This window comes from Aptenodytes patagonicus, chromosome 6 (assembly GCF_965638725.1).
Source record: "Aptenodytes patagonicus chromosome 6, bAptPat1.pri.cur, whole genome shotgun sequence".
Lineage (NCBI taxonomy): Eukaryota > Metazoa > Chordata > Aves > Sphenisciformes > Spheniscidae > Aptenodytes > Aptenodytes patagonicus.
The window spans coordinates 48,158,416-48,172,392 of record NC_134954.1 but is presented as its reverse complement, the minus strand read 5'-3'; the positions used below and the strand labels follow the sequence as shown (position 1 = coordinate 48,172,392).

The following is a 13,977-nucleotide window of genomic DNA, read 5'->3' as shown; positions in this document are numbered from 1 at the left end:
AAGGGAAAAAACCCTGAATGATGAACACAGTCAGGCAATTTTAATGATACACAAACAGTTAATTTGAATCAAATTCCTTAGGACCTACATGCAATCGCTAACTCAAAATAATAGTTTTCACCAAAGAGTGCCTAAGATACAAGAGATTTCTTCGACTCACGAAGCTGTAACCTGGGACCAATTTTTACCGACCTTTTTCCAGGGAATTCTTGAAAAAAAAGTGATAGCTGAAAATACATTACTTGTAAGTCGGTTCTTGAAAGAATGTTTATGTGGCCATTTTGGAGCAGCTTCTTACCTGTGTTTTTGAACAGTGAATGGTATCTTTGGGGCTCACAGGAAAGACATCTGATTGTTATTTGTTGACCCATTTAAAAAAAGCAAGACACAAAAGTGTATGACAGGTAAGTAAGTTCAGCTTCAGCTGAAAATTCTCTTCAAGGTACATGCCTTCAAGTGTAGTCAAAGCAGGATTTGGTACAGTGGCTTTAAAATCCACTTAAGAGCTACTGCAGCTACCTCACACGTCAGGTAAGGTAGAAGTCAAATTGATTATTTGTATGTGAATATGCAGATACATGTAAAGGTGGGAAAAAAAAGAATGCACTCTCTTTTTTCCTTAGGATTAAAAAATCAGACCTATTTCTGGCCTTGTACAGTTAATCATGTCAGGTTTTGTTTACTCGATTATGCTGCATAGTTTATCTCATTGGTACCAAAGACAGATGTTAATACGCATACAAATGGATTTCCATTAATCAGAAAACATAGTTGCAGTGAACATATCAGTGAGAACTGCACAAGAAGAGTCAGCTTCAATTTCCATGTGCTCCAGAGATGTTGAATGGGATATAATGGAAAGAATAGCCTATAATTCTAATATTTTCCAGACACCGCACTGAATGTCATAGCGTATACTCATGGCGTTCACCCAGCAATGTTTGTGCAACTCTGCTGGCTCAGACATTTCTGTATCATGCTATAGGCTGTCCACTCTCTTGCTAAGTGTAGTCCTTGATTACATACTAAGAAAAAATCCCTTTATCCTCCACCTCACATGAGGAAACTTTGCTGGATCATAAGCCTTTGTTCATCTACCACTCAGTCACGAACATCAACCAAAAACAAAACCTGGAGCTACTAATCATGTGCAGCTGCTAACCACTCATTTGTGAAGAAGTGAGTAGCTAAACAAGTTTGTTATCAATAATGCCTTAGTTTAGCACTGTTCCACAAAACACTAAGAACGCTGTCATAAATACCTACTTCTAGTAACTTGTACTTACTTCTAGTAACCAAAATACACGTAAACTCATGATCAGAAAAGAGCTAGGTTCATCATTTTGCTATTAAAATCTAACTGATGCATAGCAGATGAAAAATTGCCCTGCAGAGTTATCATATTAGTAGCCTCAATGAAAGCTCAAATTACAGTTTTAAAATGAAAAAAATGTAGTAACAGAGGCAATATTTGTAAAAGCAGCATCTGATTATTGAACGATGCTTTCAGCGTGGAGTCACTCAGATAACATTGTCTGTCATAGCTAGTTTGTTTTATAGACAACTTCTATCATGATACAGAAATCAAGACCTTGATGGGCAACCCCCCCCTGCATCTCGCTTATGCTGTATTTAGATCTCTCAAGTGGAATATAAGTGGAATCAATTTTGTCTCAAGTGTGTATATCAAATAATACTAAAATGGAAAGGTGAAGAAGGAAAGTGACCTACAGCATAATAAAAACCAGAAAAAAACCTGAAACCACCTTCACCACCTGCACTTCCAATTGTCTCTCAGAAAGCAAAGAGTGACTTTTGGTACTGTCAATTAAAATTATACTGAAAATGGCTCAAGATAAGAGAACTAAGAACTCAATAATCTATTGCAAAGATTATAGTCCAAGGGAAAAAAAATGTTATTAGGTATGCTGTAGAAAATCAACTTTATATTTTATATGTGTGTATTCTGCTCGTTATTGTGGTTTTGCCTTTTTACATTGTTGTGGTTTAACCCAGCAGGCAGCTAAACACCACACAGCCGTTCGCTCACTCCCCACCCTCCCCACTGGGATGGGGGAGAGAATCAGAAAAAAAAGGGTTTTTTTAAAATTCATGGGTTGAGATAAAGACAGTTTAATAGGACAGAAAAGGAAGGGAAAATAATAATAATAATAATAATAATAATAATAATAATGATAAAAGAATCTACAAAATAAGTGATGCACAATGCAATTGCTCACCACCCGCCAACCAATGCCCAGCCAGCTCCCGAGCAGCAGTCGCTGCCCCCTGGCCAACTCCCCCCAGTTTATATGCTGAGCATGATGTCACATGGTGTGGAACATCCCTTTGGCCAGTTTGGGTCAGCTGTCCTGGCTGTGCCCCCTCCCAGCTTCTTGTGCACCTCCAGCCTTCTCAGTCGGTAGAGCATGGGAAGCTGAAAAGTCTTTGATTTAGTGTAAGCACTACTTAGCAACAACTAAAACATGGGTGTGTTATCAACATTATTCTCCTACTAAATCCAAAACACAGCCCTGTACCAGCTACTAGGAAGAAAATTAACTCTCTCCCAGCCAAAACCAGGACATATATGCACGATCGTCCACAGTCAATGGAGAAATAGCATATTGCAAATACAACATAGCACCACATGGTGGCAATACTGTACAGCTAGTTATGTTACTTTTCCAACTGTTAAAATAATTGCGATAATTCTGAGAATGACATTATTATGTTAGTTTATGTTAGTTCAATAACTAAGCAGTGTATTCATACCTGGGTGTCCCAAACGCAGGACTTTCAGATTTTGATGCTTCCTCTATAAGAGGCATAACAATTTTCTCCATTGAGTCCGTAAGAAGAGAAAATGTTGGTTCTACTATGAAATCAATGAAACCTGAAGAAAAAGAGAGAACATCAGATTTTACATTTTCACAGCTCTCAAACCTAAAAATAAATACTTGATATCAGGCTGATTTTCTGCTGTAGTCCTGATTCAATATACTAGATACCACTACTATAATCTTGAGGAAAAAAGCACAACTAAAAACAAAAACACCTGAAGCTGTACAGTTATAACTAGATATTAATAATTATAGCTTTTCATTGCCTTTTCTTGTAAATTTTATGCACTGCAGAACACACCTACCATTTGAAATATTAATTATTGAATAGAAAGGGCTAGTTGAGCCAAGGAGCTAGAAGTCATACTGTCTCTTTTACCATTCAGATCTTCTTTCCAAGGAGTTAATATTTCAAACTGCTGTTTATCATTCTGTGGAGGTAAAGTGTTATTTCACAGTGTGTAGGAGTGTTCTGTCAAATCAGTGAAGAGAACAAGTAATATCCTTAGGAGACAGCATTCATCCCACAGTTCTGAGATGTCAGCTCTGAACAATGTCTTTTACATTTTAAAGTGCTCATCAAGGTATGGAATGACACAGTGAGAGAATGAAGCATTATTCTCTGCTGAGCAATTAACAGAAAAAAAACCTGCTAAAACATGAGCTAGCGATGGATTTCCAGATGTCTTCATACTCTAACCATGCCACACAGCACAAAGGTGAGCAACAGGGCTTCAGCCTAGGATCCAGCTTCCCTCCTGCAGTAGGTATGATGCTCAAGCATGTTGCTTTTCAAGTCCCAGTGAAATGGAATAAAGGACATTTTGAGTGACAAGATCAGACAGGATGACATGCTTCAGTTCAAGGATAAGACACTGTCACCTGTAGAATCTCTCCCCAAGTACTGTGTTCACTCACATGAAGGGTACAGCTATTGGTAGGACATACTGCAGTTAGGATTGACGGGAACAGAATGCAGTGGTCCTTGTCAACCCAAGGAGGCTTGACCCTGTGTAGTTTGACCCTGCCACACTGACAGTCTTAACTGCAGTCCAGAGATCTGATGTATGAATTAGCTTTAAGTTGAGATGCATCTACAAAACGGTACCAGGCTTTCAGATTGTAGTAGAGACAGACCTGTGAGTTTTTGAGCAAGAGTCAATCTGTCTGAGGACATGATCTACCAAACTCTAAAGCATGTACAGTAAAACTTGGGCTCATGTCTAGTACTTTGGTTAATCCCTCTCCTTGGCATTGCATGTGCTGAAATAACTTCATAGTCTTCTGAGACCAGCGCATTTCTGCTGTAAGAGCATATGAGTTTGGTGAACAGATAGGTGCAAAGAAACACCTTCTATATGACAGCATTTGCAACATTTAAAATTCAAAATGGGTATAAGAAGTGTCCACATGATTTTACGTGCTCCTACACATACAAGAAAAAGAAAAACACAACTTGCCATTACCTATTTGGGACTGAGCTACCAAAGTAGACTTGCGGTCACAGAGTGGGGAAAACTGAAGACCTAAAGCAGCCTCCTTGTCTCCCTGCAAACAACAACATTTAATATTATAAGCACATATTTGATAGAGGGACAGAGAGACAAAGGAATCTGAACATTTTTAGTATTTATTCAACAGATTACTTTGTTCGCTTATACTCCTGAATAAAAACAACCCACAGGCAAAAAAACCCTCATTATTTATCTTTAAATTTTCAGGAAAAGTAAGTCAAAATTCTAACTTACATTTGATGATTTTTATGTAAAGGAACTTATTGCAAGCAAGTTCTTCTCAAAAGCAAGGCGTCTGCCAATGAGATTTAACATATATGAAGTCCTTCAATATTCACAGTTTAGTCCTGCTCATCCCAGATGTAATGGGATTGGAGAATTTAGACATGTTTATAACAGTATGCCAAACGCTAAGTGTTTCCTTCTGTTACATTCGTTTATCCAACGTGTAAAATTTCTTCAGTGGATTTACACAGGTCAAGGGCATGATCTGACTTGAACTCATTCTCACTAGCAGGCATGTCTCTCTGCTGCTGAAGCCATAAAAAAGCACAAGCTCGATTTCATTACTCAGATGACTTGTACAAACCTAGTTCTGAAAATATTTCAACACCTAACACATTAAAAGAGGGGTTTTTTCATAGCAGTCTTAACAGACAGGGGGATGTTATCTCCATTTTCAGCATGGTAGACCAACTGACTTGCAAAAGCTCAAAAAGAAAGTCTGGTGGTGCAAAAAAAACCCTGAGAAGACATCTTTCAAAGGAGGCTATAATTTGTGTTGCTGGACAAACCTGGCCCCCAGAAGCACTGACATTATAGATATAGGAAAACTTAGTCTTTCAAGTAAAATGGCTCTACATATTACATTAGTCATGGAGAGTGCTGTTTCATGATCATTCAGTGGGGAGCAGTACATGAACATTTTCTCAAAAATCTCATCAGAAGCTGATGGATGAAGGGGGCAGTATCAACCTTTCTTAGTCTTTTCATTATATATTATTGAATTAGATTTGGGAAAAGTTTAGAACTATAATACCAATAAAACCACTTCAGCCACAGGAACAGAAGTAGCTCACAGATTGTGTTTCATGTGGAAGTGGAGAGTTTTATCACTATGGCCTTTAAATTTTACGCCCAAGTGTTCATAATTTGACTTCAGAGTGTAGAAGAACACATGAACACTTACTACTAGGAGCAGTGCTAGTGGTATCTCCATGTAAATGCAGGAGCCACATTGTGATATAATATAAACTGGGGTGGTTCTAACAATTTCAGCCATTGTTGAATATAGGACTTCTAAAGCAATATAAATTTTGTATTCTTCCCTCAAGTAGGTATTAAAAAAGAGAAAATTACACAGTAGCACAGAATCAGTTTGAATTTTTTTATGTTTTTAAGCAGCTCTTTACCCTAATTATGAATTACTTTCCAATTAATATAATACATAATTAATACTTAAATGTCATGTAAATCTAAGTCTATTGTAAATTGTAATAATGGACACAGCATTGATATTTAAATTGATCATTAGAATTTCATGAGATTTAAATAAAAAAATCAAAAAACTCACTGGACAAATTCTCTTTTTGTGCTTTTGGATCTATTCAGACTGACAGCAGAATGCTATAGGAGCTGTGATACTTCTTTGAGTGCCTTGAACTATGTATTTCTTTATTTTTAAGGTTTTGAGATGGGTGGGTGTATTTCTATTTTAAACAAGTAGCTCAGATTTTCCTTGGCATTGTAACACACTTTCTGTAGTCCTTGCTTTTAATCTTAAAGCGTTGCTTGGCTTTTTCCCTGAAGTTAACACTGGCACATATTTTAACTGTTAGCTGCAGTTAACAAAGTTTTTGTTGAGGTGAAAGTTCATTTTTTGCTGGTGCTCACTACTTTGAAAGCTGCCTGTTAAAGCATTGGTTTTGCACCAGCAGTTTCAGGCTCTGCTGCTTTTTCCCATAAGGCAGTAGAAGTAGTTGAATTACTATTTTTAAAGAAAAGGAGGAATTAGTGGGTTTTGTATACATTTGGACTACTTCATCCTGGCTGACACAGATTTGGAAATCCCAGAGATTTCCGCCACACACACTCAGATCAACAGACCAGAGGATGCACAACCAAGCCAGTGCATCTAGGAAGCAGGAGACCTACTGTGTCTGCACTGCTCAGTGCATTTATATATGTACAGTTACTTCATCACACGTTAAATGTGTTGGAACTACTCCACACACGCTGTTCTTAGTAGTACGTATAAAGCGGGATTCAGTTCTTTGCACACTCCTCTACAGCCTGAAAGACTTTCACAATTTATACTGCTGAGTTGCAGAAATACATATATGGTGATTTGATTCTATGTTAAATGCCTTCTGAAGTCTTTGAGCAGCTTATTTGGGATCCAGTTACTTCTTCTAATGAAAGGATAAAGGAATAACTAAAACATTAGCTGATCCTATGCACTCAACGACCAGTGTGGTACTGTTTATTGCTAATGCTACATCCACTTGACTGGACATATTGCCTCACTGTCCCATGGGCTCTGTCTAGTCTGCCTCTCTGTGTCTAAAATGTTTTTACAGTTGGTCATTTCTGACCTTTTCAAGTAAAATATATCTGGGGTAATCTGTTCCTCCTTTTTCCTCTCAAGTTCAAAATCCTCATCATTTCCATTTACAGAAGCAGACACAAACTCATGACTCTACTCAGTATTTCCACAAAACTTAGTCCATTCATTATTTAGATTAAGACACCAGCTCTCCAATCTGTCTCCCCAGTGCAAAGCCCAGAGTCAAGGATGTCCTGATGCTCCCTGCTGAGAATTTGTATAAAGAACCTCCAGGATCCGAGCAAGAACATTCTAGGGCAGATGGGCCTAACAACCTCATGGTTTATCATACTGACTTCTTTATCCTCTGACCCCTTTTTCCAGGGTGACCCATCTGATTTGAAAATGTCAGCATATAGCAAAATGACGACAATCAAGATGAGCAAGACATACACTGTTCCGTTATCTGTATTAACCATTTTTAAAACCTGTGTATAACTGTAGAAACTGTGCAGTACCTAAACTGGATTTTGGTTATCAATTGTACTTCAGTAACTGTTATGTTAAAAATGTGCATGGTCACAAATATTCATTACAGGGAGAATATTCCCCCTTTGGAGAAATGGTTTTTTTCACCTGCTGTGAGTAAAGAAATGGCAGCAGTGACCCCAACACCTACTGAGCTTTCTCTTTGAATTCAGTATCTTACAGAAATGAAAAGACTTTCACAAAGGTGTGTCTTCATTTTTGTTTTAGTACATATGGCCACAGAGTTAACAGGATGAAACCATCTAACCTCTGGCTTTGGATCAGGCTGTTATGAAAGCAAAACCTTCAGATCTATGTGGCATATGCATGGCAAGCACTGGCAAGGAAAAGAAATAGGAAGGCTTTCTGAAACGTGAAATGGAGACAACTTTTTGCCTTCTTTGCTGAACATGAACTCTTCATATTTTCAAGTCCCTCATCCTACCCTGCTGGTGCTTCTTTTTAACTCAAAGCATATATAAATCTCTGTCTACAGAATGAAAACAGCTTGACAGGTTATATTATTATTGAAAGACAAAAAATGCTACAACACTCAGAATCCTGTTATCAGCTGAAATAGATATAAGGCTATGACAATTTCACCTTATTCACGCACATAAAAGTTGAATTAATGTCAGTAGTATGTACGAAGAGCAAGGAATATATACTACTGACTATGCTTGTCAATCACAACCAACGGCATCCTTGTTGGTAGACTTATGAAAAGATTTAGTTGTGTAACCATTGCTTCTTGAACTAGATTTATTAAAAGATTTTTAAAATGGCACCTGTCGAAAAAATTCTTCCATCAGGGCCATGGTCCACCGGTAGTGCAGTTCCCAGGATTTTGCTGGATGGCTTATGTCTGCTGCATGTAGAATCAAAGACATGGCTTTGGCTTTGTCTACCCTGTCAATTCAAGGAAATGCTCCAATTATCTCAAAACAAAAGCAACTATTTAAATTCTTTTCTTGTACATGAGCTCATTGAAAGACTATAGATAATGAACAGAATGGAAAATAACCTACCCCTCTGTCTGCTGTAGAGTATGTCGCATCGTTTTAATTTGTTGAAAATGACCCGACATATCTGTAGACAAGACCATCTCAATGACCAAGCTACGCAACTCCCTAAGAATAATTAAAAGCAAATGACTGATTACAATTCATTTATTCTATGTATGGTACATTTGTTTAAGCAGTACTTGTTAATTTATAACTTTCTAAACAACATCATGGGTTATATTATGTTTTAAAAAGCATTTAAATAAATTATTAACAACTTGAACTTTGTATCCTAAAGGGATTCTGTGAAAGCAATGTACTTCAGAAAATGCATTCTGCGATCATTGTTTCAGAGTCACACTGTTTTGTAATTCCTCTTTTCTAGTGTATAAACTAAAATTACATGCAGTTCTGTCACCCATTATAAGTCTTTCCTTATTTTTCCAACAGTAGAGTATTCAAAAAACCAGTCGGTCTCTGGGCTTACCACCACACAAGAGGATATATTTGTGTCTTTTATTACCACCCCCATATTAGTGCAGAGCAGGCATAACACTAAACCTAGGAAGAAGGCTGTGGAAACACTCAGAAGAGCAAGAAGTATGACATGTGAAACACTATCAACATTATACCAATATATGAACATCACGACAAACTACCCTTCATCTCAAAAATACCTTAATGCCTATTTCATGAATCAGAACAAGTTCAGGATTTATAGTTTATCTATATCTTGGTATTATGGTCAGAGATGTTGGCTTGTCCATCAGCTTTCTATTAAATGAATACGAAAATAGTAAAACATGAATCATGTAAGAAAGTGTATTAATTCTCATTGTATATGAAAGTACATTAATTTTGTCACAAATAATTACTGATTTGGAAAATTCTGTTTCCTCGATGTAGAAGGATTGTATATAGACCGTGTAGGAGTCTACTGGGTCTTTATTTACATGCTTTTTAAATGGCCTAGGAGGATTTATGTGCAAGAGTGTTGCTTATGTGTTTATCAGGTACAATTCACCACATTAAATCTTTGATTATGTAGCATATATCTTCATGAGCACACTCCCAATCTTAAGGGATGTCCAAGTAACAATTACAACAGTAGAATCCTACTTTAGTCATTCTCACTGATCTTTCATATTGTATTCATATCTTTGATTTACTTAACAATGCATTTTTTTCAAAAGACTATGTTTTAAAGAGGTAAATTGCAGTTTTCTTTAGGGCTGTTAGAATAGTTTGTTATAAAAACTATCAAGATATTGCTTTTGAGCCAAATTAATTGCATATTTAAGCTGATTGTCCTCATTGATTTTTGTGTATTTATTCCTGATTTGCTTTGATGTAACTGGATAAAGACTCAATCCTCTCACTTCTACTCAATAATATGCAGCCATAGCAATTTGTGTTTAGAAAATGCCTTATTTTATCTGACCTCATAATAAGATACTAATTAATTTGCCTCCCAACTGTTCCTCCTCCACGTTGCTTTGAATCTGTACCCTTCAAACACAGCCAAACCCATTAGAAAAAAAAAAAAAAACAAAGAAAAAAAAAACCAGCTAACTGCATGAAAACTGAGGGCTCTTTATTGTTAAACCCTGTTGTTTGTAAGACTGAAATAATTATCACTTCCCCTTTCTATGGGAGATTTTCCTAGGAACTTTCCGTGTCTGAACTTTTAAGAGTAATCAGAAATAAGCCCACCCCTACTACCCAAGACACACAGAAAAGCAGAACACTGCTTCCAGTAGATTCACACTGTGATGGCAGGAGACAAGCCCTAATTCTTACCTCCATCACCCAAATAAGGATCAACCAATGTAGCACTGTCCTCCTCACACACTTCTGAAGATTTCAGGCCACTAAAAAGCTGCTTAACAGCAAAAAGGAGGCTCTCCACCCACAGCCCGTGGTTGTTTCCTGCCTGTGCCCCCATCCATCATCAATAGGGAGATGGAAAATTCGGAAGTGACAGGAAAATGTTAAATAAAGCTTTATGAGAGCTACGAATGCTCAGTCTACTACCATTGCACAGAAGATTACTCTTGGACTTAAACCATTCCCAAACCATTTCCCAGGGAAAAAAGACCCTCTCAGCTTCCATACTGAAGGAGACCTCAGCTGGTCTCATAGGTAACTCCTGGACAGAAATCTCTGCCCACTTCATTAAGCAGTCCACAGCTACAGGCATCGGGATAATAGAGTTAGCATTGATCATGCTACCACAGCAAAAAGTAGGCGTTGCCATCTTTAGTTCTATGATGGGAAGTGGTAACAGTATTCACTTTTGGCTCATAGCGGTTTTTTGGGGCCCACAATTGGAAGATTACTGGTTTTGAGTATGCAGTCTCCACTTTTCTTAAGTAAACTGTGCTGTCATCCTTTCTTGACCCTCCCTATATCCATATGTCCTATAGATAGAATACTATAAAACAATAGATGCAAGATGATGTGAAAAAATGACATGAATAATGCTGTAATAAACAAGAGACAAGGAATGGCACTGGATTTCTCGGAAAAGTAGTTAACCAATAAACAGAAACCAGGTTTACCTGGATCTGTCCATGACAAAGACATTTAGTCAGCGGGAAACTAATGAGAAAATCCAGGAACAGGGTAAGATCAGCAAAAGCAAGTTGCGAACTGAAGACATAAGGTTCATCTTGCAAGTTATAGCAATCCTGCTTTCCTCAGACAGAAGACTCCCAAGGGAAGTTGTGAAAGAAAAGCTGATCATTATGCATTGTATATAATGCACATTGTTTTTTAGTCTTTTTTATATAATCAGGCAATATATCAACGTATGCCTTATGACTGGAATGGTTTGAGACATCAATACCGCCTGACGACCTATAACTGTTGACATAACACATGCGGTGCTAAAACACCAGAAGCCTGGCAAATCAAAGGAGAAAGGGGGACAAAAAGGGATCCCTCTTTAGTTATTTAGGGGTGCTAAGTGAGAGAAACAAGACAATATGGAAGAGTGGAATATATTTTCAGAGTTGAGAAAAGGGTGAGAAAAGACTATGAATGTCACATGCGTTATCCACAAAGGACATCCTCATCAGAATGCTGGCAGTGTTTCCCTGCTCAGACCCAAACCCTATGTTTTAAACTTAATTGAAGCTGACAGTTTATTAGCGCATTTATCTTCTTAACGTTAACATGTGGAAAAGAAAATGTAATACTATAAAGTCATTCTCAGTCACTTTGCTTCATCTTGCTGAAATAATTAGCAGAACCACAGCTTAAATAGGCAGGGGTATTAAATTTAAAAAAAAAGAAATTGCTGCAACTCAAGAAAACAGATCTGACAGTAGTCAAGAAATTAATAAGTGCCAGGAAGTACATTAAAAAGTTGAACAAATTATCATTTCAATTTGCTGCCAATTTGATTCAGTGCAAACTTCAAAACTGTTAGTCTAACAGCATGAATTTCAGTATAGAACCAAGAAGTTCACTGTAGTAATAATTAGAAAATTGAAGAGCTTCTTTTAAGTGGCTAACAGATCTGTCATTGTACCAATGAACAACCGTATCTGATGACAGGGTAACAGGTATTTTTGGATATTAGAAACAAATACCAGGAAACCATCATTTCCATGACTGACCCTCTAAATTAAGTATAAGACTTCAACAGGTTGTGCAGGTTCTCAGACTGGCACTTTGGAAGTTACCAGTTTGTTTGAAAGTACAGACTGCAATTGCCTAGCTAAGTGACAAAACATGGAACTGAGTGTCCTCATTTAGTTGCTTGAGCTTATTAGTCAGTTCATACATCTCTTCTAAGTTGTACTGAATAGCCCCAACAAGAGACCATAAATTCTACTTTCTCTGGTTGCCAAATCCCACCAACTTCAAAGTGGCTGCGTATAGTAGTGGACTGGATCTGTGCAGCCACTGTATACAAACAAAATTCAAAAAACTAAAATAAAATCCTCCAGGAAATCCAAATTGGGTTGTAGTGAGAGGATATTGAAAAGCAAGTGCAAACACACCTAGTCCGTGATTGAGCAACTTCGGAAGGAACGTGGTAGTTTATCACAGGTTCAAAAACCACAGAGAGATGAAATGCAACAGAAGTTAGAGCAAAGGGTCCATAATATAAAGAAAAAGAACTATGGGAAGACCAGACCGAGCAATCTGTGCTACAGAAATGTGGAGACAATATGTCACATTCCTCCCTTTATTCTGCTGCAGTCCACTGGAGCAATATGTATAAACTTCACACACCTGGAAACCATAGGCTACTCTTTCTGTTGTGAAATATTTTCTTTCAAAGAGGAGTTTCCATCCTATCACTCTTCCCCAGTGATATAACAAAAGGGAACAAGTGGGATGCACTGTACTAGCTGACAGCCAGATTTCTGTCAGCTGGAGCAACTGCATGTTGCTGCAGGGATTCCCAAACTATACTCATTTATGGTGGTCTCCAGCGATGAATGAGCCAGGACTGGGGAAGCACATAAGTGTCTCCAAGCCATCCTTGGTCCAGTCCTGAACTGAAATTCAACTGAAGAAGATCTGCTCCTCTTCTACCTGGAAGCATTCTCTGGTAGGACACAATATGAAACACCACCACTTCAAAAAAAAACATACTCGAGGCAACAAGTCTGAAGATTTGAAAATCATTACCCCTTCTACAATGATGGTTTTAAAAGACAGAATACCAGCCTCTGATGGCTGTCTACTGGCACAATCACTTTCTCCATACTCAATAGCTAGGACAAGCAAAAATAGGGTCATGGAGACCTATCAGCCCCAAAACTATCAGGTCCAAAATAGTTCCAAGCAGAGCAAGGCTAACTCATGTTGGCAATGAAAATCTAGGTGTATATGACAATTATTGCTGAAGTTTACAATTTACTTCCAGAGATCTTTCTCCAGAACTAAATTAACAACACAGACTTTATGATAACTAAATCCAAATGAGTATCCTCTGAGAAGAAATCTTTTATGAGAATGAAAAAGTGTATGCTTCCTCTCTCACTTTGTATTAAATAAAAAATTAATAATACTTTAATATTAAGTGTTTTGGAGTAGCTACAGAAAAATAATTCATTGAAAACCAAAAGGGTCAGCAGACTTACATTCAATAAATGCTTTATTTAGGGGTGTTCTGATCATGTAGATAAGTAAAATCATGTAAATCTACCATGTAAAACAGTCCTTCATCTGTAAACATATCCCACACCAAAATTTGATCTGACATTCACATATTCCTTCATAAATGTATAGTTTTGTGAAAATATAAATAAAGCAGAGTATAGCTTTGTTATTCATGGTGGCATCATTCACAGTGGGAGACTTTCCTGGAAGTAGAACATTTCTCTCTGACTTCACAGTCCAGACAGAAGACTCATATAAGTGCTATATGTAGCGATCAAAGATATACAAAGATAACATGTCCTTTTTAATAATGGAGAAAGTCTTATCTCTAACACTTGTTCATTTTGGTCTTACAGGTCTTAGTATTTGTGACAAATCAATTATGATCCTGATTCTTGCAGCTGGTCAAATTTTCTTCAGGA

The 13,977-nt window shown here is 37.4% G+C and overlaps 1 protein-coding gene across 10 annotated transcripts in view; it reads right to left on the bottom strand.

Annotated features, from left to right (window-relative positions):
• The window catches only part of PDE1A (phosphodiesterase 1A), a 187,769-nt gene that overhangs the window by 23,353 nt on the left and 150,439 nt on the right, over positions 1-13,977 (bottom strand). For all 10 annotated transcript variants that reach the window (XM_076342474.1, XM_076342476.1, XM_076342473.1 and 7 more), the window contains 4 exons: positions 8,459-8,560; positions 8,219-8,339; positions 4,310-4,391; positions 2,776-2,896 (listed from right to left, as the gene is read on the bottom strand). In XM_076342474.1, coding sequence (XP_076198589.1) covers positions 2,776-2,896; positions 4,310-4,391; positions 8,219-8,339; positions 8,459-8,560 — 426 coding nt within the window. The remainder of the gene's footprint in view (positions 1-2,775; positions 2,897-4,309; positions 4,392-8,218; positions 8,340-8,458; positions 8,561-13,977) is intronic.